Below are 24036 nucleotides of genomic sequence, written 5' to 3'. Positions count from 1 at the left end.
GTAGGGTCTTAGACACTAGACTCCTCACGAACTTCACGTATTTCTCAGCTGGATTGGGTCCGAAGAAGTTCAGCCGCAACCACATCATACGGTCAAATTCCTCCACAGAGTATCTGTACTCCACTGCTGGTTCCATCCTGGTGCTTTTAGGGTCGCTGTACTGAGACATGCGTTGCCCTTAAGTTGTAAAATCCAAAGAAATGGTGTCTCCTGTAGCTGACCTTCTGGCTGTAGGAACGATCCCGCTGCTTGCCACCAATGTAACGGACCGTTTCAGCAGACAAGGGGTTAAAATCCGTTTAGGCGATATGCCCCTTTCCGAGATGCAGGCACAGCTACTGCAGAACACCAACCTCCCGAACTGGATACAAAATAGCACTCCAAACTGGAACCTCGCAAATAGCTGTCAGCAGACGAACAGGAAAAGCATCCAATCGGCTTACACTCCTGGCAATCAGTCTCTAACAGCATACAGGGAATCCCCCCAATAACGAGACAAGGCTCCGTCTTGAGGGTCAAACAGTGGTCTGCCTGTACTTCAAGTACAGCCTCTTTTATTGATAAAAACCAAACATAGTACTGCCCACAGGGTTTTGAAATCCAACCAATCAGTAATTCACAACACACACAATGTAAATACAGCAACCAATCGTTCCCGCCCCCTAGAGGACCAGAAGGGAGACTGCGACACAGGACAGATACAACATATCCCCACAATGCATCATGGTTTCCTCCTCTCTGCCTGGGAGACGACCGAAGAAAATCCAATTATCTCTCAGGACAAAGGGGAGATCACCAATACACATGTGGATACAACAGGACAGACATCACCATTTAAACACACAATGGCACACCCCCACAGCAAACACAGACATTTAACATATCCCCAGATAGCTCAAGTCTGAGTGCATATCATTAGGTGAATGGCACTCAGAATACACGAATACAATAATATTAGCTATCTGGGTGCCCTCACATAACATACAATTTAACTGAACGCATAATAACATAAAATACAATTCTACAGACAGATTTAAGCTGTGCGGCCGGTCTGTTTTCTCCTTTAAAGTTACTATGGGCCATAATCCTGAGGCAAGAGGCTTTTAAACAGCCCTCTCCAAAACCCAGTGGCGAGGTTGGTTTCGCCACAGTCTCATATTCCACTAACTTGTCAAAAAATAAAATCTTACATGAACTCACCATACCCCTCACGGAATCCAAATGCGTAAATTTTTTTAGACATTTATATTCCAGACTTCTTCTCACGCTTTAGGGCCCCTAAAATGCCAGGGAAGTATAAATACCCCACATGTGACCCCATTTCGGAAAGAAGACACCCCAAGGTATTCCGTGAGGAACATATTGAGTCCATGAAAGATTGACATTTTTGTCGCAAGTTAGCGGAAAGGGAGACTTTGTGAGAAAAAATAAATAAAAATATTTCCGCTAACTTGTGCCCCAATTTTTTTTTTTATATGAACTCGCCATGCCCCTCATTGAATACCTTGGGGTGTCTTCTTTCCAAAATGGGGTCACATGTGGGGTATTTATACTGCCCTGGCTTTTTAGGGGCCCGAAAGCGTGAGAAGAAGTCTGGGATCCAAATGTCTAAAAATGCCCTCCTAAAAGGAATTTGGGCCGCTTTGCGCATCTAGGCAGCAAAAAAGTGTGACACATCTGGTATCGCCGTACTCAGGAGAAGTTGGGGAATGTGTTTTGGGGTGTCATTTTACATATACCCATGCTGGGTGAGAGAAATATCTTGGTCAAATGCCAACTTTGTATAAAAAAATGGGAAAAGCTGTCTTTTGCAGAGATATTTCTCTCACCCAGCATGGGTATATGTAAAATGACACCCGAAAACACATTCCCCAACTTCTCCTGAGTACGGCGATACCAGATGTGTCACACTTTTTTGCCGCCTAGGTGGGCAAAGGGGCACACATTCCAAAGAGCACCTTTAGGATTTCACAGGTCATTTTTTACAGATTTTGATTTCAAACTACTTACCACACATTTGGGCCCCTAGAATGCCAGGGCAGTATAACTACCCCACAAGTGACCCCATTTTGGAAAGAAGACACCCCAAGGTATTCCATGAGGGGTATGTCGAGTTCCTAGAATTTTTTATTTTTTGTCCCAAGTTAGCGGAAACTGATGATTTTTTTTTTATTCTTTTTTTTCTTACAAAGTCTCATATTCCACTAACTTGTGACAAAAAATAAAAAATTCCATAAACTCACCATACCCCTCACGAAATACCTTAGGGTGTCTTCTTTCCAAAATGGGGTCACTTGTCGGGTAGTTATGCTGCCCTGGCATTCTAGGGGCCCAAATGTGTGGTAAGTAGTTTGAAATCAAAATCTGTAAAAAAATGGCCGGTGAAATCCTAAAGGTGCTCTTTGGAATGTGGGCCCCTTTGCGCATCTAGGCTGCAAAAAAGTGTCACACATCTGGTATCGCCGTACTCAGGAGAAGTTGGGCAATGTGTTTTGGGGTGTCATTTTACATATACCCATGCTGGGTGAGATAAATATCTCGTCAAAAGACAACTTTTCCCATTTTTTTATACAAAGTTGGCATTTGACCAAGATATTTATCTCACCCAGCATGGGTATATGTAAAATGACACCCCAAAACACATTCCCCAACTTCTCCTGAGTACGGCGATACCAGATGTGTGACACTTTTTTGCAGCCTAGGTGGGCAAAGTGGCACACATTCCAAAGAGCACCTTTCGGATTTCACCGGTCATTTTTTACAGATTTTGATTTCAAACTTCTTCTCACGTATCTGGGTCCCTAGAATGCCAGGGCAGTATAACTACCCCATAAGTGACCCCATTTTGGAAAGAAGACACCCCCAAGGTATTTTGTGATGGGCATAGTGAGTTCATGGAAGTTTTGTTTTTTGTCACAAGTTAGTGGAATATGAGACTTTGTAAGAAAAATAAATAAATAAAAAATCATCATTTTCCGCTGGCTTGTGACAAAAAATAAAAAGTTCTATGAACTCACTATGCCCATCAGCGAATACCTTAGGGTGTCTACTTTCCGAAATGGGGTCATTTGTGGGGGTTTTCTACTGTCTGGGCATTGTAGAACCTCAGGAAACATGACAGGTGCTCAGAAAGTCAGAGCTGCTTCAAAAAGCGGAAATTCACATTTTTGTACCATAGTTTGTAAACGCTATAACTTTTACCCAAACCATTTTTTTTTTTTTTACCCAAACATATTTTTTTTATCAAAGACATGTAGGACAATAAAGTTAGCAAAAAATTTATATATGGATGTCGTTTTTTTTGCAAAATTGTGCAACTGAAAGTGAAAAATGTCATTTTTTGGCAAAAAAAATCGTTAAATTTCGATTAATAACAAAAAAAGTAAAAATGTCAGCAGCAATGAAATACCACCAAATTAAAGCTCTATTAGTGAGAAGAAAAGGAGGTAAAATTCATTTGGGTGGTAAGTTGCATGACCGAGCAATAAACCGCTAAAGTTGTGGAGTGCCGATTTGTAAAAAAGGGCCTGGTCACTAGGGGGGTATAAACCTGTGGTCCTTAAGTGGTTAATATAGATAAAGATGCAAATAAAACTACCGGAGCATTTAGTGGTTTGTTAGAGACTTGGTTCTGCTTCATCTCAGAAGGATATGAAGGAATTCAAACCTAATATATTAAGGGTTTTTGAGATCCTGATTTGGTGCTGACTAGATCCGAAGTTGATTCGTTCAAAAACTTGGATTTTAATGCTGGCTCCTTACAGTATTAAATTGTATAGACTATGCGTGGGCAAAATTCTTAATGCCTGAAGTCGTGCAAGACATCAGTGAATTAATTGGCCATTTCTATCTCAAAAGTTGGGTTTGGTACCAAAGTGCCAGCTGATACCAAACCTGAATCTGGATTCCTATTTTAAAAAGATTTTAAAGACACATCGATTTGAACACTTCGCTGAATTTTCCCCAAAATTTTAATTCGATACAAATTTATTTGAGGAAGAGTGTGAAAAATCGGCTATTTCCCGGCTGCTGAGAGCCTGTATATCTGTGTACAACACGATGCCTTGCAGGAACATGCATAGCTAGTCCACTGTGGTTGTGAAACAGTTGCTGTGAGCCAGTATGACACGCATATGACAGGCATCACTCTTAGGCCTCAAGCAACCGGCCGTAGTGCAGCCGCTCCGTGCATTGGGGACCGCAATTGCGGTCACCAATGCACGGGCAACATCCGTGCAGCAGGCTGGACCCATTCAACTTGAATGGGTCCGTGGTATGTCCGCACGGTGAAAAAATATGACATTTTTGCAGTGCTGAACCACGGAAAGAAACACCACGGAAGCACTCCGTAGTGCTTCCGGTGTTTCGTTCCGTGACTCCTTTCCGCATCTCCGGAATTGCATATCCATTTAAGTGAATGGGTCTGCATCCTTGATGCGGGGTCTACGAGGCCGGCGGCCGTAGATTGCCGACCCACCGTTTGCGGGCCGCAATGCAACCACTGCCGCACAACGGCCGTGTGCATGATGCCTTAGAATCACTTCACACTTCAATTACAGGGCCAAAACTGACCAAAAAAACTCAAGTGTGAACTCAGTCTTACAGGTCAATGCTAGCGCCAGGTATAAAGAACCGTGCAGTGGCCCAAGATTCTACTATAGAGTGACAGAGCGCACTCCTTTTACACCATCGTCAGCTGATTCCACATAGATTTGTACAGAACCTGTTCTGTTACACGATGACACAAGTAGTGGCCCCATGACACAGCGGAGAGGGTGTCAGCAGTAAGTTTGTGTTTGATAAAAGAAAGTCAGTCACATAATTCTTTTATTTAGATACTATTGAGTACTTGCGCTGCAGGTCCTTGTAGTGTTGTGGGTCAATTCACTCTAGTTTCCAATGCGTTAAAATAAAGAACCGCGCTGCCTGAACAAGGAATATTTTCCAACCGTGCTGTAAGCCACCAAATTGATACCGGATAACAGCGCTTCCCAGCTCTGGACTCCAAACACGCCTCCTGGATTCTTCTGCAGGGCACCAAGAAATCATACCATAGTGAAGCACTTCGGATAAAGATAAAACAACTTGTGGTTTATTATACTCACAAACTAGCTAAAATTCATAGCATGTATAAAATCCTAGTAGTAACACTCCGCTGCCCGGGTTTCGCACTCAAGCTTCGTCAGGGGCCCCTCGTTTGTGAGTATAATAAACCACAAGTTGTTTTATCTGTATCCGAAGTGCTTCACTATGGTATGATTTTTTGGTGCCCTGCAGAAGAATCCAGGAGGCGTGTTTGGAGTCCAGAGCTGGGAAGCACTGTTATCCGGTATCAGTTTGGTGGCTTACAGCACGGTTGGAAAATATTCCTTGTTCAGGCAGTAAGTTTGTGTTGATGTCACTGTTTATTTTACAATGCCAATGAAACAATTAGGGATTAAGGGATTTACCTACTGTATGTATAAAAGAACCTAAAAACCCTAAAATCTGTAGTATCAGGCCGCAATTTCACCCCAATTAAACAATTAGGGATTAAGGGATTTACCTACTGTACGTATAAAAGAACCTAAAAACCCTAAAATCTGTAGTATCAGGCTGCAATTTCACCCCAATAACAGAATCAAGGATTCTTGGAATGACCTATTTATAAAAATAATGCAAACAACTAGTGTTGAGCGCGAATATTCGAATCGCAAATTTCAATCGCGAATATCGCCTCTTCGAGAATTTGCAAATATTTTGAATATAGTGATATATATTCGTGTTCGCAAATAGTGTTGAATATTCTAATTGCAAATTTATCGCAAATTTAAAGCGAATATATAAAGTTGCCGATTTTTGCTATCAAATAAACAATGACTGGAGATCACAAATTCTTGAATTTGCTAATTTATGGCGAATATTCAGCCAAAAATTCAAGAAATATTGCGAATTTGAATATCACCTATGCCGCTCCTCACTACAAACACAACCAGTATTATGACACTGCTTAACCCCAAATTAGTGCAGCAAGGTGCTGTAAGTGCAGAGACCACGGTCCCATCTGCCCTGTTGTGGGGATTACTGTCTCCCCCTGGTGCGTTAAGCTGCCGCTGGGGAGAGGTGGTAACAAGCTCCTCTCCCATACATACTTCCAGCCGCTGGGGAGGGCGACCGACCGCCTCCGCTCCCAATACAGTGTCCTGCTGCTGGGGAAAGGAGACTGGGCTCTCTATTCCCTGTAGGACACTCTGCCGCTGGGGGACAGGACCGACTGTCTCTGCCCCCTGTAACTCCGTCTGCCGCTGGGGAATGGAGACTCGGCTCCCAATTCCCAAAAAATCATGCTGCTGCTGGGGGGCAGGAACAACTACCTCTGCCCCCTGTAACTCAGCCTGCCGCTGGGGAGGGAGGCCGCTGCTCTCCTCTCCCTGCACTTCACACTGCCGCTGGGGAATGGAGACTGGGCTCCCACTGTCCCGCAACCGTAACTTCCGATGGAGGTCCACCCAACGTGGCAGCTGACCGTCACCTTCTGCCCGGTATAGTAGGGTCTTAGACACTAGACTCCTCACGAACTTCACGTATTTCTCAGCTGGATTGGGTCCGAAGAAGTTCAGCCGCAACCACATCATACGGTCAAATTCCTCCACAGAGTATCTGTACTCCACTGCTGGTTCCATCCTGGTGCTTTTAGGGTCGCTGTACTGAGACATGCGTTGCCCTTAAGTTGTAAAATCCAAAGAAATGGTGTCTCCTGTAGCTGACCTTCTGGCTGTAGGAACGATCCCGCTGCTTGCCACCAATGTAACGGACCGTTTCAGCAGACAAGGGGTTAAAATCCGTTTAGGCGATATGCCCCTTTCCGAGATGCAGGCACAGCTACTGCAGAACACCAACCTCCCGAACTGGATACAAAATAGCACTCCAAACTGGAACCTCGCAAATAGCTGTCAGCAGACGAACAGGAAAAGCATCCAATCGGCTTACACTCCTGGCAATCAGTCTCTAACAGCATACAGGGAATCCCCCCAATAACGAGACAAGGCTCCGTCTTGAGGGTCAAACAGTGGTCTGCCTGTACTTCAAGTACAGCCTCTTTTATTGATAAAAACCAAACATAGTACTGCCCACAGGGTTTTGAAATCCAACCAATCAGTAATTCACAACACACACAATGTAAATACAGCAACCAATCGTTCCCGCCCCCTAGAGGACCAGAAGGGAGACTGCGACACAGGACAGATACAACATATCCCCACAATGCATCATGGTTTCCTCCTCTCTGCCTGGGAGACGACCGAAGAAAATCCAATTATCTCTCAGGACAAAGGGGAGATCACCAATACACATGTGGATACAACAGGACAGACATCACCATTTAAACACACAATGGCACACCCCCACAGCAAACACAGACATTTAACATATCCCCAGATAGCTCAAGTCTGAGTGCATATCATTAGGTGAATGGCACTCAGAATACACGAATACAATAATATTAGCTATCTGGGTGCCCTCACATAACATACAATTTAACTGAACGCATAATAACATAAAATACAATTCTACAGACAGATTTAAGCTGTGCGGCCGGTCTGTTTTCTCCTTTAAAGTTACTATGGGCCATAATCCTGAGGCAAGAGGCTTTTAAACAGCCCTCTCCAAAACCCAGTGGCGAGGTTGGTTTCGCCACAGTCTCATATTCCACTAACTTGTCAAAAAATAAAATCTTACATGAACTCACCATACCCCTCACGGAATCCAAATGCGTAAATTTTTTTAGACATTTATATTCCAGACTTCTTCTCACGCTTTAGGGCCCCTAAAATGCCAGGGAAGTATAAATACCCCGTACTCAGGAGAAGTTGGGGAATGTGTTTTCGGGTGTCATTTTACATATACCCATGCTGGGTGAGAGAAATATCTCTGCAAAAGACAGCTTTTCCCATTTTTTTTATACAAAGTTGGCATTTGACCAAGATATTTCTCTCACCCAGCATGGGTATATGTAAAATGACACCCCAAAACACATTCCCCAACTTCTCCTGAGTACGGCGATACCAGATGTGTCACACTTTTTTGCTGCCTAGATGCGCAAAGCGGCCCAAATTCCTTTTAGGAGGGCATTTTTAGACATTTGGATCCCAGACTTCTTCTCACGCTTTCGGGCCCCTAAAAAGCCAGGGCAGTATAAATACCCCACATGTGACCCCATTTTGGAAAGAAGACACCCCAAGGTATTCCGTGAGGAACATATTGAGTCCATGAAAGATTGACATTTTTGTCGCAAGTTAGCGGAAAGGGAGACTTTGTGAGAAAAAATAAATAAAAATATTTCCGCTAACTTGTGCCCCAATTTTTTTTTTTATATGAACTCGCCATGCCCCTCATTGAATACCTTGGGGTGTCTTCTTTCCAAAATGGGGTCACATGTGGGGTATTTATACTGCCCTGGCTTTTTAGGGGCCCGAAAGCGTGAGAAGAAGTCTGGGATCCAAATGTCTAAAAATGCCCTCCTAAAAGGAATTTGGGCCGCTTTGCGCATCTAGGCAGCAAAAAAGTGTGACACATCTGGTATCGCCGTACTCAGGAGAAGTTGGGGAATGTGTTTTGGGGTGTCATTTTACATATACCCATGCTGGGTGAGAGAAATATCTTGGTCAAATGCCAACTTTGTATAAAAAAATGGGAAAAGCTGTCTTTTGCAGAGATATTTCTCTCACCCAGCATGGGTATATGTAAAATGACACCCGAAAACACATTCCCCAACTTCTCCTGAGTACGGCGATACCAGATGTGTCACACTTTTTTGCCGCCTAGGTGGGCAAAGGGGCACACATTCCAAAGAGCACCTTTAGGATTTCACAGGTCATTTTTTACAGATTTTGATTTCAAACTACTTACCACACATTTGGGCCCCTAGAATGCCAGGGCAGTATAACTACCCCACAAGTGACCCCATTTTGGAAAGAAGACACCCCAAGGTATTCCATGAGGGGTATGTCGAGTTCCTAGAATTTTTTATTTTTTGTCCCAAGTTAGCGGAAACTGATGATTTTTTTTTTATTCTTTTTTTTCTTACAAAGTCTCATATTCCACTAACTTGTGACAAAAAATAAAAAATTCCATAAACTCACCATACCCCTCACGAAATACCTTAGGGTGTCTTCTTTCCAAAATGGGGTCACTTGTCGGGTAGTTATGCTGCCCTGGCATTCTAGGGGCCCAAATGTGTGGTAAGTAGTTTGAAATCAAAATCTGTAAAAAAATGGCCGGTGAAATCCTAAAGGTGCTCTTTGGAATGTGGGCCCCTTTGCGCATCTAGGCTGCAAAAAAGTGTCACACATCTGGTATCGCCGTACTCAGGAGAAGTTGGGCAATGTGTTTTGGGGTGTCATTTTACATATACCCATGCTGGGTGAGATAAATATCTCGTCAAAAGACAACTTTTCCCATTTTTTTATACAAAGTTGGCATTTGACCAAGATATTTATCTCACCCAGCATGGGTATATGTAAAATGACACCCCAAAACACATTCCCCAACTTCTCCTGAGTACGGCGATACCAGATGTGTGACACTTTTTTGCAGCCTAGGTGGGCAAAGTGGCACACATTCCAAAGAGCACCTTTCGGATTTCACCGGTCATTTTTTACAGATTTTGATTTCAAACTTCTTCTCACGTATCTGGGTCCCTAGAATGCCAGGGCAGTATAACTACCCCATAAGTGACCCCATTTTGGAAAGAAGACACCCCCAAGGTATTTTGTGATGGGCATAGTGAGTTCATGGAAGTTTTGTTTTTTGTCACAAGTTAGTGGAATATGAGACTTTGTAAGAAAAATAAATAAATAAAAAATCATCATTTTCCGCTGGCTTGTGACAAAAAATAAAAAGTTCTATGAACTCACTATGCCCATCAGCGAATACCTTAGGGTGTCTACTTTCCGAAATGGGGTCATTTGTGGGGGTTTTCTACTGTCTGGGCATTGTAGAACCTCAGGAAACATGACAGGTGCTCAGAAAGTCAGAGCTGCTTCAAAAAGCGGAAATTCACATTTTTGTACCATAGTTTGTAAACGCTATAACTTTTACCCAAACCATTTTTTTTTTTTTTACCCAAACATATTTTTTTTATCAAAGACATGTAGGACAATAAAGTTAGCAAAAAATTTATATATGGATGTCGTTTTTTTTGCAAAATTGTGCAACTGAAAGTGAAAAATGTCATTTTTTGGCAAAAAAATCTTTAAATTTCGATTAATAACAAAAAAAGTAAAAATGTCAGCAGCAATGAAATACCACCAAATTAAAGCTCTATTAGTGAGAAGAAAAGGAGGTAAAATTCATTTGGGTGGTAAGTTGCATGACCGAGCAATAAACCGCTAAAGTTGTGGAGTGCCGATTTGTAAAAAAGGGCCTGGTCACTAGGGGGGTATAAACCTGTGGTCCTTAAGTGGTTAATATAGATAAAGATGCAAATAAAACTACCGGAGCATTTAGTGGTTTGTTAGAGACTTGGTTCTGCTTCATCTCAGAAGGATATGAAGGAATTCAAACCTAATATATTAAGGGTTTTTGAGATCCTGATTTGGTGCTGACTAGATCCGAAGTTGATTCGTTCAAAAACTTGGATTTTAATGCTGGCTCCTTACAGTATTAAATTGTATAGACTATGCGTGGGCAAAATTCTTAATGCCTGAAGTCGTGCAAGACATCGGTGAATTAATTGGCCATTTCTATCTCAAAAGTTGGGTTTGGTACCAAAGTGCCAGCTGATACCAAACCTGAATCTGGATTCCTATTTTAAAAAGATTTTAAAGACACATCGATTTGAACACTTCGCTGAATTTTCCCCAAAATTTTAATTCGATACAAATTTATTTGAGGAAGAGTGTGAAAAATCGGCTATTTCCCGGCTGCTGAGAGCCTGTATATCTGTGTACAACACGATGCCTTGCAGGAACATGCATAGCTAGTCCACTGTGGTTGTGAAACAGTTGCTGTGAGCCAGTATGACACGCATATGACAGGCATCACTCTTAGGCCTCAAGCAACCGGCCGTAGTGCAGCCGCTCCGTGCATTGGGGACCGCAATTGCGGTCACCAATGCACGGGCAACATCCGTGCAGCAGGCTGGACCCATTCAACTTGAATGGGTCCGTGGTATGTCCGCACGGTGAAAAAATATGACATTTTTGCAGTGCTGAACCACGGAAAGAAACACCACGGAAGCACTCCGTAGTGCTTCCGGTGTTTCGTTCCGTGACTCCTTTCCGCATCTCCGGAATTGCATATCCATTTAAGTGAATGGGTCTGCATCCTTGATGCGGGGTCTACGAGGCCGGCGGCCGTAGATTGCCGACCCACCGTTTGCGGGCCGCAATGCAACCACTGCCGCACAACGGCCGTGTGCATGATGCCTTAGAATCACTTCACACTTCAATTACAGGGCCAAAACTGACCAAAAAAACTCAAGTGTGAACTCAGTCTTACAGGTCAATGCTAGCGCCAGGTATAAAGGACCGTGCAGTGGCCCAAGATTCTACTATAGAGTGAAAGAGCGCACTCCTTTTACACCATCGTCAGCTGATTCCACATAGATTTGTACAGAACCTGTTCTGTTACACGATGACACAAGTAGTGGCCCCATGACACAGCGGAGAGGGTGTCAGCAGTAAGTTTGTGTTTGATAAAAGAAAGTCAGTCACATAATTCTTTTATTTAGATACTATTGAGTACTTGCGCTGCAGGTCCTTGTAGTGTTGTGGGTCAATTCACTCTAGTTTCCAATGCGTTAAAATAAAGAACCGCGCTGCCTGAACAAGGAATATTTTCCAACCGTGCTGTAAGCCACCAAATTGATACCGGATAACAGTGCTTCCCAGCTCTGGACTCCAAACACGCCTCCTGGATTCTTCTGCAGGGCACCAAGAAATCATACCATAGTGAAGCACTTCGGATAAAGATAAAACAACTTGTGGTTTATTATACTCACAAACTAGCTAAAATTCATAGCATGTATAAAATCCTAGTAGTAACACTCCGCTGCCCGGGTTTCGCACTCAAGCTTCGTCAGGGGCCCCTCGTTTGTGAGTATAATAAACCACAAGTTGTTTTATCTGTATCCGAAGTGCTTCACTATGGTATGATTTTTTGGTGCCCTGCAGAAGAATCCAGGAGGCGTGTTTGGAGTCCAGAGCTGGGAAGCACTGTTATCCGGTATCAGTTTGGTGGCTTACAGCACGGTTGGAAAATATTCCTTGTTCAGGCAGTAAGTTTGTGTTGATGTCACTGTTTATTTTTCCCTTCTTCTGATCCATCACAAGAACAACACCAAAAAAATGGATCTTGTATTTTGAGCATCAGCGTTCACATAGTCAGCGTTTGGTTAGTAATCGATCAGTATTGCTCAGGCCCAAAAAAAACAGGAGAGGATCCAAAACAGAGATGACATGTGATTGGAATATTTGAATGTCTTTTGTGTTTTGTACTCGTTCCTGCTTTTGGCTTCCAAATCATGAGTATATTGTGATAAAAAATAGGGACCATGTGATAGAGGCCTTACGGATGCTCCAAAGAAAGGACCCTTTGTGTTTTTCATTTTTCATTGTGTTTTTCATGTGAAATGAGCAATTGTAATTCTTCTCCTCACTTGGCCACCGCCACTGGGGTTCCAGATAGCATCGGCTGCACCGACCCTCCATGACTATAAAGCCTTCACTGGAGTTGTGCCCAGTCATGCACAAAAAATGCACGTATGCAGACTACATGCCCCACCAGGGTTCTTGCACCTGTACATACTTACCCTTCTGAGCGTGTTCTCCTCTCTCTCATTCTCTGTCGCTCCCTTAGAAGGGCGTGGCATCTGTCTGTCAGACATACTGTACTGTAACAGTAACTGTAAGTGTAAAATAGCAGCAGTGTCAGGGCAAAATGTTGCCCCTGAAACAAGGATAAATGGATTTACTTATTTATAACAGAACGTGTGCTCCCTAAAGTCTGTAGTATCAGGCCGCAATTTTATGCCAATGAAACAATTAGGGATTAAGGGATTTACCTACTGTATGTATAAAAGAACCTAAAAACCCTAAAATCTGTAGTATCAGGCCGCAATTTCACCCCAATTAAACAATTAGGGATTAAGGGATTTACCTACTGTACGTATAAAAGAACCTAAAAACCCTAAAATCTGTAGTATCAGGCTGCAATTTCACCCCAATAACAGAATCAAGGATTCTTGGAATGACCTATTTATAAAAATAATGCAAACAACTAGTGTTGAGCGCGAATATTCGAATCGCAAATTTCAATCGCGAATATCGCCTCTTCGAGAATTTGCAAATATTTTGAATATAGTGATATATATTCGTGTTCGCAAATAGTGTTGAATATTCTAATTGCAAATTTATCGCAAATTTAAAGCGAATATATAAAGTTGCCGATTTTTGCTATCAAATAAACAATGACTGGAGATCACAAATTCTTGAATTTGCTAATTTATGGCGAATATTCAGCCAAAAATTCAAGAAATATTGCGAATTTGAATATCACCTATGCCGCTCCTCACTACAAACACAACCAGTATTATGACACTGCTTAACCCCAAATTAGTGCAGCAAGGTGTAATAGAATAGCCCCTATTAGCCAGGTTTAACACAGTTGTCCCCTGCTCTCTTGCTTATAGTGTAGATAAAGCCTCCCTATCATATCCTTACACTATCTGTAAGCTGTCCCTGAACTGCTCAATAGTAATATTTTGTGAATAAATTGTTTCCTAATCACTGTCCCTAGTGCCTGTAACATCTCTCCCTGCACTAAGTGCACTGCAAAATGGCAGAGACCTGGCAGGTGGAGACTTTTTATAGGGCTGTGACATCACAGGGGCTGGCTAGCTGCTGATTGGCTGGCTGCACGGCATTCTGTGTGATCCCTTATTCCCGGGCTTCTTACTTCCTCTTTCTAACATGTGCAGCAGCTATTTTAGAAACAAATCTGATTTGTTACCACGAAGCATGAGGAAATTCGACTTTGTGACAAATCAAATTGTTCCTGAAATTCGGATCAAATTCCACTTCGTCAAATTTGATTTGCTCAACTCTAATCACTGGCTCACTGGATAAATAACAACATAAAAAAAGTACACAAATTTTAACCAGTGGGAAGAACACTCAAATATATAGCAGCCTGCAGGGGAGGCGAGGGGACTGGAGTGGTGGCAGTGGTGAGAATGGTAGTAGTAATACTCAAGGTAGTTATGGTTTTCCCTAGTGCTTCCTGAGTGATGCACAGTGTAGGGAAGGCCTCTTTTTCTTGGAGCACATCCTGGTTGTGGGGTCCCTCACCTGATGATAGTTGGAGTGCCCTTGGTGTTGGAGAGTTGTAGGGTGCAAGCAGGGGCGGACTGGGAACTTAAAGTGGCCCTGGAAAAAAACAAACTAAAAGTGGCCCCAGATGCTACAGTGCAGCACAAAATACTGCCAAATGTAATTATTGCTTAGAGCATCAGATCTTTTTGTAGCTGGCTTTTGGCTAAGAGGATGGTTTAGCTGGCCCTCTGGGCATCGGCCCCCTGGAACATTTCCCTGTAGGGTCTATGGTCAGTCCACCCCTGGGTGTAAGGCAGGGAAATGAGCTCTACAAAGGAGGTAATGACTAGGCCATCTTGGTGAAAGAAGTAAACAGTTCTTTACTCCCAACCTGGCAGTTGTCACATACACATATTTATAGAAGTACTTACTGTATAGGCACAGTTCTTGAATGTTACAAAACGGTTCCTGAACATACGTATATATAGATAGACAGCATAGGTGCTATCTGAGTTACCAATGCTATCTTTCCACTCCAGTTAGGGGGTGAAATTCTCTCTCTCAATATATAGTTCTACAATTCCCACTGCTCTTTCCGCTTGTTCTCTGACACGCTGTCCTATACACACACTGACTAACCACAGAGAACTCCCTAAATTAACCCCATTTACAAAGCCATGTGGATGAAATGATATAAAACAACCTTTTAGAGCAATAATACAGCAGACACAAAACATAACACCTTTATCAGTGAACCACTGGATCACTGCATATAAAACATTGGCAGAACCTTTTTTTTCTAAGCTCAGCCTTTTGTACCATGCACCCCTTTTGTATCACTAAAAGGGACTGTTCTCCCTCTGCCAGAGCAGATAGATATATGGCTGTGTGGAAGAAGATTCAATACAACTTGTAGTCTATGGATTAAAATCACTGGTCAGTCTAGGCTTAGGAGTCCAGTGGGCGGTCTGTGTGTACAAAGATAGCTGTTACTAAGTGATAAGACCACCCACTGGACTCCTAAAGCCAGAAAGAGCAGGAATTTCAATCAATAAGTTATGTTATTCTGAAACACTTTACACAAAGTTATGTATTGTAAAGGGAAATAGATGAAAAATATAAAAAAGAGACAGAGATGTTACTATACTGCAACAGGCAGCCTCCCCCTGGGGCCTTCTCTATAACACGCGTCCCATGTGTAGGAAATGCAGAGTGATATTTTGCGGCCTGAAATGTCTCTTTATGTGTGTCACGGTGCTCCTACCTGGATACGACTGGACCCCTGACTTTGGTTCCGAAGCAATAAATAGGGGGAATAATTGAGAAATTTGAAGAAATAACTTAAGCCCAGACCTTGAGAGGAAGTTTAATGGCAGCTTTACTTTGAATGAATGTTTTTTTCAAACAGTTTACAGGTTTTGTCTTGGTTCCAGCAGGATTTAGCATTAAACTGGCAGGCAAACTCAACTCTGCTATATCCTTCTCTCACTCTGCTGTACTGACAAACTGACTTGGTAACTTGGCGTCTTCTTTATGCTGCACTTCACATTTTAGTCGACTTATCTTCAGCCAAGGAATAGGTTATAATCCTGGCAGCTCCAACATGGAGTCTTAACCAGCTCAAACCAGAACTGCCCCACCTCCTTCTGGTAGCAAGCAGGACTGGCCCACTTCTGACCAAAGGGGGGGATGGAATGGTGAGTTCCATTCTATCTAACTATAGCTCTGCCGTGTTTGCTGCCACCTGCTGGTGAACCACGCACATTACATGAACAGTTACATAACATTATTATAAATGCAAAGTGTTGAGGGACCTGGAAATAAATATATAGGTAACATACAGGTTAGACCATAAAAGATAGTAGCATGGTGCAGAAGTGGTAACACCACTCTGGGGTGTTAGAATATGGTGCTACATGCAGATCTATCAGAGACAGACAGCTGGGATCCATTGGAAGTTGTCTGCATGTCCCATGAATACTTGACTTTCATGTATCTGTCCCAGGACAATATATGACATGACTACGACTGTTACTACTGAAGAGGGTTACACAGCAATGGACTCCATGCAGCAAAAGAGCAATTCTCACCAGGAAAGCAATAAGTAGTAACACAACATCTGAAGATATTCCCTGGACCCACTGCATTCAGACTCATTGTAATTTGAATCTGTGATTTTGGGCATTTTAATTAAAAATTTTGTAATTAGTAAATGATTTTGTAACAGGAAAACATTTCAGTCCGACCACTAGATGTCAGACCTCTTCCACCAAGTTTTCTCTGTAGGACCATATTTGTTAAAGAGTGACAATTTCTATTGACTGGTGGTAGTGTATTACCGATGTGATAGTAATAAGAATTTCTCACATAACTTTTTATTTTAAGATATTGTAGCAGTTTTAAGAGCATAGAGTTGTGGCCAAAAGTTTTGAAACTGATACAAATTTTGGTTTTCACAAAGATTGCTGCTTCAGTTTTTATGGTGGCAATTTACATTAACTCTAGATTCTTAGGGAGAGCGATCAGATGAATTGTAATTACTTGCAAAGTCATTCATTGCTATGAAAATAAACTTATTCATACAAAAAATAATTCACTGCATTTCAGCCCTGCTCATAATGACCTGCTAAAATAATTTCAGTGATCTTATCGTTAGCTCAGGAGAAAGTGTTAATGAGGACAAGGCAGCTGATATCAATGTGTCACGCTGATTAACCATTGTTAAAGAACCAGCTTTATGTCCCTTCAGGGCCCTCAGGAGATTGTAACAAATATCAAACCATGGTCACCTGACCAAAAACTCCTTTATGGGGTCCTATCTATATGTTAAAACTTTAACCTTTAATATTTACTTTTAAATAAAAATACTCAGAGAAACCAATACGACAAGGTAATTTAAAAATACCAGGTGCCAGTTATGGGCTAAGTCAGTTAATTTATGTCTTTTTGGGCCGCTGTCGCTCGCTCTACATTCTATTTTAGAGGTGGTTTACCTAACGGATACTGTGTGGCCATGTATCACCACAGGTTAGCAGGTATCTTTTCAATGGTGCATTGTTTGATGTCCTTATCGGTCCTAGGTATAGGAGTTTCTGTTGTAAATAGATTAGATGTATTCCTATATCCCTATGAGACAGACATCCATCATTAATTCACACATCTCACACGCTGGGAGATCAGGCAGTCTGCCTCCAAACATTTGCACAATATGTATTGAGCTGGACAAAGATTGCGACCCTGAGGTCTAGGCCCTCCGGGGCTCATACAGGGCCGTACTGGTATTCCGACGCATGCAGCGTCATGCAATCAGAGTATCTTAGTCTTGTGCAGGAACTCTTCAATGTCCTGGCACATGATACATTCCAGTGTTCTCCCGTAAATAACATTTTTAGCAATATCTTCGATTGGCAGGTGCCATATATATATATTTTGCAGACGTGTTTTAGTGTTCTCTCAACTCGTTCCTCAGTGGTATTTGGAGGATGGCCACTTCTCTCCAAAAAAGGAGAGTTACCTGAAGAAGGTTTATGGATTAGACTACAGAGGACTGGAGAACCTTGTCATAAGAGAAGTAACGGAGAAGAGGAGGAAAACTTAAGACTTGTTACTAATAGCCCTGGTTCTAAATGAGTTGCCAGGACCATGGTCACCCTCTTATCTGTTCCTCCTCCTACAAAATCCAGGTTTAAACTGGATGATCCAAGGACATCATCTTCTTGACTATTTTTGTTCTCCTGTAGGTTTCCTTCCATGTTACAGATACTGATGGGATAATTGGCTTTCTAGGACATTTTCCTCATTGCGTATGTTTCTCAGGTAGGGAAATTAGATTGTGAGCCCCAATGAGGACAATGAGTGATGGTCATCTCTAAACAGAATATGGAGGCACTGTATATATAGATTAATGTAGCTGCTGGTCTTACAGAGTAAGATCTTGGTGGCTGCCATCTGTGTCATTTATACCTATCTTTTTTGCATACACAAACTATTAGGTCATTCCCTCTTGATGGTTGGATATATCAGCAGTTTATCTCCGCCCTAGTGACACCTCTGGTTATATCAGCAGTTTACCTCCGCCCCGGTGATCTGTGCCTGTGACAGATCAGCAACACAGTGATGGTGCCCCTGGTACATGCTCTGTTCCTCCTCTACCTCTATACTCCAGGTAATATCATATGCTACACTGGTCTGAGCTGCGGGGTCATGATTACATGGTTTAGTGCTCCGTACTGTATGGTCTGTATAATAATCTACTCTTTTTGTATTAAAAGCTACAAGTGGAGAGATTGTAATGACTCAGACTCCAGACTCCATCTCGGCATTTCCAGGAGATACAGTCACCATCTCATGTACATCCAGTTCCAGCACTTATTATAGTGATATCTCCAAATATGAAGTGAACTGGTATCAGATAAAAGAAGGAAAACCAAAACTTCTCCTATATTATGCCACCACTCGCCAGTCGGGAATCCCGGAGAGGTTCAGTGGCACCGGGTCAGGCAACGATTTCACTCTCACAATCACAGGAATGACAGAAGAAGATGCAGCTGATTATTATTGTCAAAATGATTATGGCGTCCACCTCACACAGTGATACAGAGCTGTACAAAAACCTTCTTCCTCTTTGCATCGTGTTATTGGATTTTAAAAAAATAAGACAGTTCTTATTGTTCTTGCCTTTGTCAGTGACTGCTCAGCTGTATTTTATTCTTGGCTTAAGATTTAGATTTAGACTGCCCGATTTTCGGGCAGATTATTGGGAGCAACCATTCCTGGAAATACTTGTTCCCGACAATCTGCCCATCTAGATTACCCAAAAAACAAGCAAAAAGCTTGTTCACTGGGTGATCCTGTCGTTCATGCAGGCACACCAGAAACAATGATTCTGTATCGGGATGTCACGTGCCGGGGGCCCAAGGCAGCCCTCCGTGACATCATGCAAATAGGCAAAAACAGACCAGGGACCAACAGAGTACTTTATTACACATGTAATAAAGAACATGACAGTAAAGCAGGTTAGGCAATAGTGGTAGCACGATCACAGAACCAAGTGCAGTGGCAGACCAGAGGTAAAACCCTGAGGGCAGAGAGCAAGTGAGTCCCGTTCTTCACAGAGCCCCTGGTGGTGGGGATAAAATGGGCCAAGGGCTCACTGGTCACACCTCCAGAAAGGTCCCGGTACACTTGGCCCCTACCTGCAGAGAATCACCAGCGGAACAGACAACAGAGCTGGAACCCAAGCAAACACAGGACAAGGAGCAGACAACAAGAAGAACGGGAACCAGCACAGAAGCAGATGCCTGGACCCCAAGCGGAATAGAAGCATGGTAGTCTCAGGCAAAGCTGCACACAGACTAGAGATCCTCCCTCCGGAGAACCCAGTGACCCTCTCACGAAGGCAGGACAAAAATGGGACAGGAACAGAAGCAGTAAGGCACTGCCAGGCTATCAGAGGCAGTCAGAGCACTGCTAGGCTAAACATGGAACAGAGTGGATCCAGACATAGAACAGGTACAGAAGATCAGGCAAGGCATGGACAAGGATAACAACATAACAAGGCATGGACAAGGATAACAACATAAACATAGGTCAGGTACAGAAGATCAGACAAGGATATAACAACAATACATTACCAAGCGACAGCACAAACAAGGGCAGATGAGTTGCTCCAGTGGAGCAATCGGTTAGCGCGTGGTACTTATAAAACAAGGGCAGATGGAAAAATCCCCTGGGTCAGCAGCAAGGGGCTACACCCAGTAAGGCACAGGACAGACTGACACTTCTGGGTGAGCAGCAGTGCCACACCCAGCAAGACAGAAGATAGACTGAGCACAAGCCCCACAGCTTACAGATGGATATAGCTGCATAAGGAGGTCACCTGATGAGCCACACCCAGGAACAGACCAGGGAACGTTACCCCACCAAAACCAAACAGGGAGGTGATCCTGCATGAACAGGGAAGTGAACACACAGGCTGCAGTACTGGACGTTGCCCCTGGCAACCAGCATACACGGAGTCCACTGCAGCCAGTACGCCAGAGCGCAAACAACCCGTGACACAAACAGAAATGCATCCATACTAAGGCCATGTTCACACACAAGGCCGCAGCCAGCACGCATCACAGAAGCAGCATACATGGGGATACCCTAAGCCAGTACACAAAGCGCATGCATCTTGCCTGCACGGCACCAGAGACAGGAGCCACAGAGATGCAGAGACAGAAGCCACAAACACAGGCCACAGTTCACACACACCACCACAGCCAGCAAGCAGTCCCAAGCAACCAGCATACACAGCAGCCAGACTACACGGCACCGGAGACAGGAACTGCACATGCAGTAGCCAGACCTGTAGGGTATAGCGAATGTGTGGTCACGGTTCTTGGACAGCGAGGGTTACTCAAAGTTATGTAGGACAACCCTGGGCAGGCATACGGCAGTGAAGGAGAGGCTGGCACAGGAGACCACTGGGGCACACTCGGTATTTTGGGACTAGGCCTAAAGGTGGATGAGGTGCCCTGGATGTTGTAGGTGTTTTAGGTGCCTGGGGCAAGGTCCCTTTAAGAAACGTGACGCCAGTGCCTGTAACAGTGGCACACCAGTTTATAGTTTTAGTAGTTGAGGAACACGATGGTATGGTGAACCAAACTTTGCTTTACTGAGAAACAATTCAACTTTGTACAAGTCAGTGTCAGTTCCACATTGAAGTAATAACAATCAGCAGGCTCTTTATAAATGGCAGACAAATGTTCTTTGCAAGATACTCAGAGGGTAAAATCAACACTTCCCAGACCAGGCTGCACTATTCCTCAGTTATTCTGGCTGGCTGTATTCCAAGGCCCTTATGTCCTAATACTGGCTTTTATCCTTGGTGGCAATCTTCCTCAGGTATATATCACTTGCCTTAGCTTAATGTTTCTTCTGCCATTCAGCTTACTTGGTTAGCTGGTACACTGACTCTGCTCTGCTTGTGGGAACTGCAGGTTTCTCCCAGGAGGAAAGATCTTCTCATGGGGTGACTCTTCTGAGCTAAACATAAACTCAGGAACTTCAGGCAGGCTAGACTGCACTACTAGCCACCTGGACTGCCCTGCACTCCCCTGTCTGGGCCTACCTATATATACTCAGGGCTCTCTAGCTCCCTCTAGTGCCTAGCAGGCTAAACTACAACCCAATAGGCCTGCTACCCAGATAACACAGGGAAATTAACATAAAAACATTACATTAATACAATAGGCATATTAACCCTTGTCTAGTGCCCACATTGACCTAGTGGGACACTACATACAGAGATACTGATTTTAAGTGACTGATTTTAACCAGATTGAGGTATATATAGACCAGAATCATTTATATTTTGTGAAGAACTTACAAAATAAGTGGAGTCCATGGCAAGTACAAGGATTCCCTACATGATAGTTTTTTCCCCCCTACCCTCTCGCTGGGACTCAGCTTCTCCAGTGCCCCCTGATGGAGGCATCATTTTATGTAAACCTATTTGTTAGTTATTAGCACTTTATAATTAGGTTTGATGTCTCCATGGGGGCCGGTGTTTATGGGACCTTGTATGTCTGTATTTTTTTTAGTCGTAAATAAAAAGAATTAAAAGAAAAAAAAAGAAAAAAATAATTATAAAAAAGTTATGAGGTCAGAAAATGGCGAATGAAAAGAAAATATTTTTTTTTTTCAAAAGTTTGGATTTTTTTTTTCACTGGATTTGTACTGACCTGGAGTATGAAAGGCATACATCACTTTTACCACATAGTGAATGCTTTTACCACATTGTTGTTTTTTTCAATATTATCCTATTTGGAATTTTTTTTACTGCTTCCCACTACATTCTATGCAATATTAAGTGGTGGCGTTAGAAAGCATAACTTGTCCCACAAAAAAAACAAGCCTTCATACGGCTATGTGAACGGAAAAATAAAAAAGTTATGGCTCTTAGAATTCAGGGTGCGAAAAATAAAAACACAAAAACGGAAAATCACAGTGTCAGGAAAGGGTTAAAAGAAATATAGACTTGAAATAGATCACTCTGTGTGTAATGAATCTATAAAGCATGAGGTTCACTTTTTGAGTTGAATTACTGAAATTTATTGAGATGCACCTGTACAAGCAGCTGTGTCCTCAGGGGGGTAAGAGGTTTAGCTGGTGTTTTATACTTTAATGTCTACAGTCAGAGGTCCATGTCTCGCTCTGATACGACTTTTCACCGGATGCTTGGTGTGGGGCTCACTCCCTTATTCCAGGCAGTGCTATTATTACTGCACTTTCTACTATTGTCCACGGCCTCCGCCCTGGTTTACGCTGGATCCTCAAGACGTTCTCATATAGACACTTGTCCTGCGCTGTTATTGCACCAGTTGGGGATATTTGCATATAGTTTACATGATGCTTCTATTACTGGGTTTCCCTATAGATTTCTTCTATAAACAGCTGATGCTGAAGGCTCCGAATCTGTGTCTGTGACGGCTCAGAAATGATGATTTCTCTGTCATATCTGCTATGTGCCCTGTGTCTTTACATTCCAGGTACTGCACTACATGACCAGTGGGGTATATGTTATAGGACAGGATATAATTGTATGTACATGGATGTAATGGATACTGTATGTTCTAAGATATTTGGCGGGAATATTAATGATGTGATAAATTACAATTCTTTGGATATTTCTAGGAATTAGAATTTCATGTACAACAAGTGATTATTAATGATATTGTGCTCTTCATCAGGATCCTGTGGACAGGCTGTAATGACTCAGACTCCAGATCATACGTTGGTGTCCCCAGGAGATACAGTCTCCATCTCATGTACGGCCAGTGAAAGTATATTCCATTCAGTATGGAAGTATGACGCCTTAGCCTGGTTTCAGCAGAAAGCAGGACAACCTCCAAAACTAGTTATGTATAAAGTATCTGAGCGACCATCAGGAATCCCAGAACGATTTCATGGATCTGGATCTGGAACTGATTTCACCCTGACAATGAAAGAGTTTACAGAAGACGATGAAGCAGATTATTACTGTATGCAGTACAGAACACGTGCTCGCACAGTGATACAGAGCCGGACAAAAACCTCCTTCCTCTTTTTAGAAACACTACACGTGCTATAGATAGAGGTCCTCGGTGTATATAACAATATGAAGCTTATTGTGTTCCTATGATAACACTCCAATGAGGCGAGGTGAGGCGATGGCCTCAGGCAGCACCAGGTAGGGGCAAAATGGGGACAGTGGAAGGGCCATGGGCAATGAGCACTTACATTTTGGAAGCGTTCATCTTTACATATTCGACTACATCGCTGTACTCAGGACAGCAATACAGTTGAATTCTGTTACGGTGCACAGGAGTCCTAGTTTCTTTAGCCTATCAGAAGTCGGTGTCATCATTATCCCACTTCATAGAGCTCAGGGCACAAACTAGAAGAGGTCAGTGTCTTGGCTGACAGTAGAATGGAGGTAAGTATTTGAGCTTATTATTTTTATTCAGCTGCATGCTGTTGGACCACAGTGGGGTGGGGGTCATTATTTTGTAACTGGAGAAAGCACTATGGGGACATTGCGGCTATAAAAAGGAGCATTTTTGTACTGGCACACATTATAAGGGGCCTACTGTGGGGACATTCGTTCTACTGGGAGCACTAAAATTGGGTAGTTTTTTGTACTGGCACATAAGTGGGCACATTATAAGGAAGCATGTTTGTACTGGCACACATTCTAAGGTGGCCACTCTGGGGACATGTG

General features: G+C 42.9%; 2 gene segments (V, D, J or C); both read left to right on the top strand.

Moving 5' to 3' along the window:
• Nucleotides 1-18322: 18322 nt before the first annotated feature.
• Nucleotides 18323-18885, top strand: LOC122924990. The segment is given in 2 exon segments: nucleotides 18323-18456; nucleotides 18563-18885. Coding segments are annotated over 2 exon segments (372 nt in total).
• A 3858-nt stretch (nucleotides 18886-22743) lies between these two features.
• LOC122924980 lies at nucleotides 22744-23406 on the top strand. The segment is given in 2 exon segments: nucleotides 22744-22825; nucleotides 23027-23406. Coding segments are annotated over 2 exon segments (432 nt in total).
• Nucleotides 23407-24036: the final 630 nt, after the last annotated feature.

The sequence above is a fragment of the Bufo gargarizans genome, chromosome 1 (assembly GCF_014858855.1).
Source record: "Bufo gargarizans isolate SCDJY-AF-19 chromosome 1, ASM1485885v1, whole genome shotgun sequence".
Taxonomy (NCBI): Eukaryota; Metazoa; Chordata; class Amphibia; order Anura; family Bufonidae; genus Bufo; species Bufo gargarizans.
The sequence above is the reverse complement of the archived record's forward strand: the minus strand, read 5'-3'. Positions and strand labels throughout refer to the sequence as shown.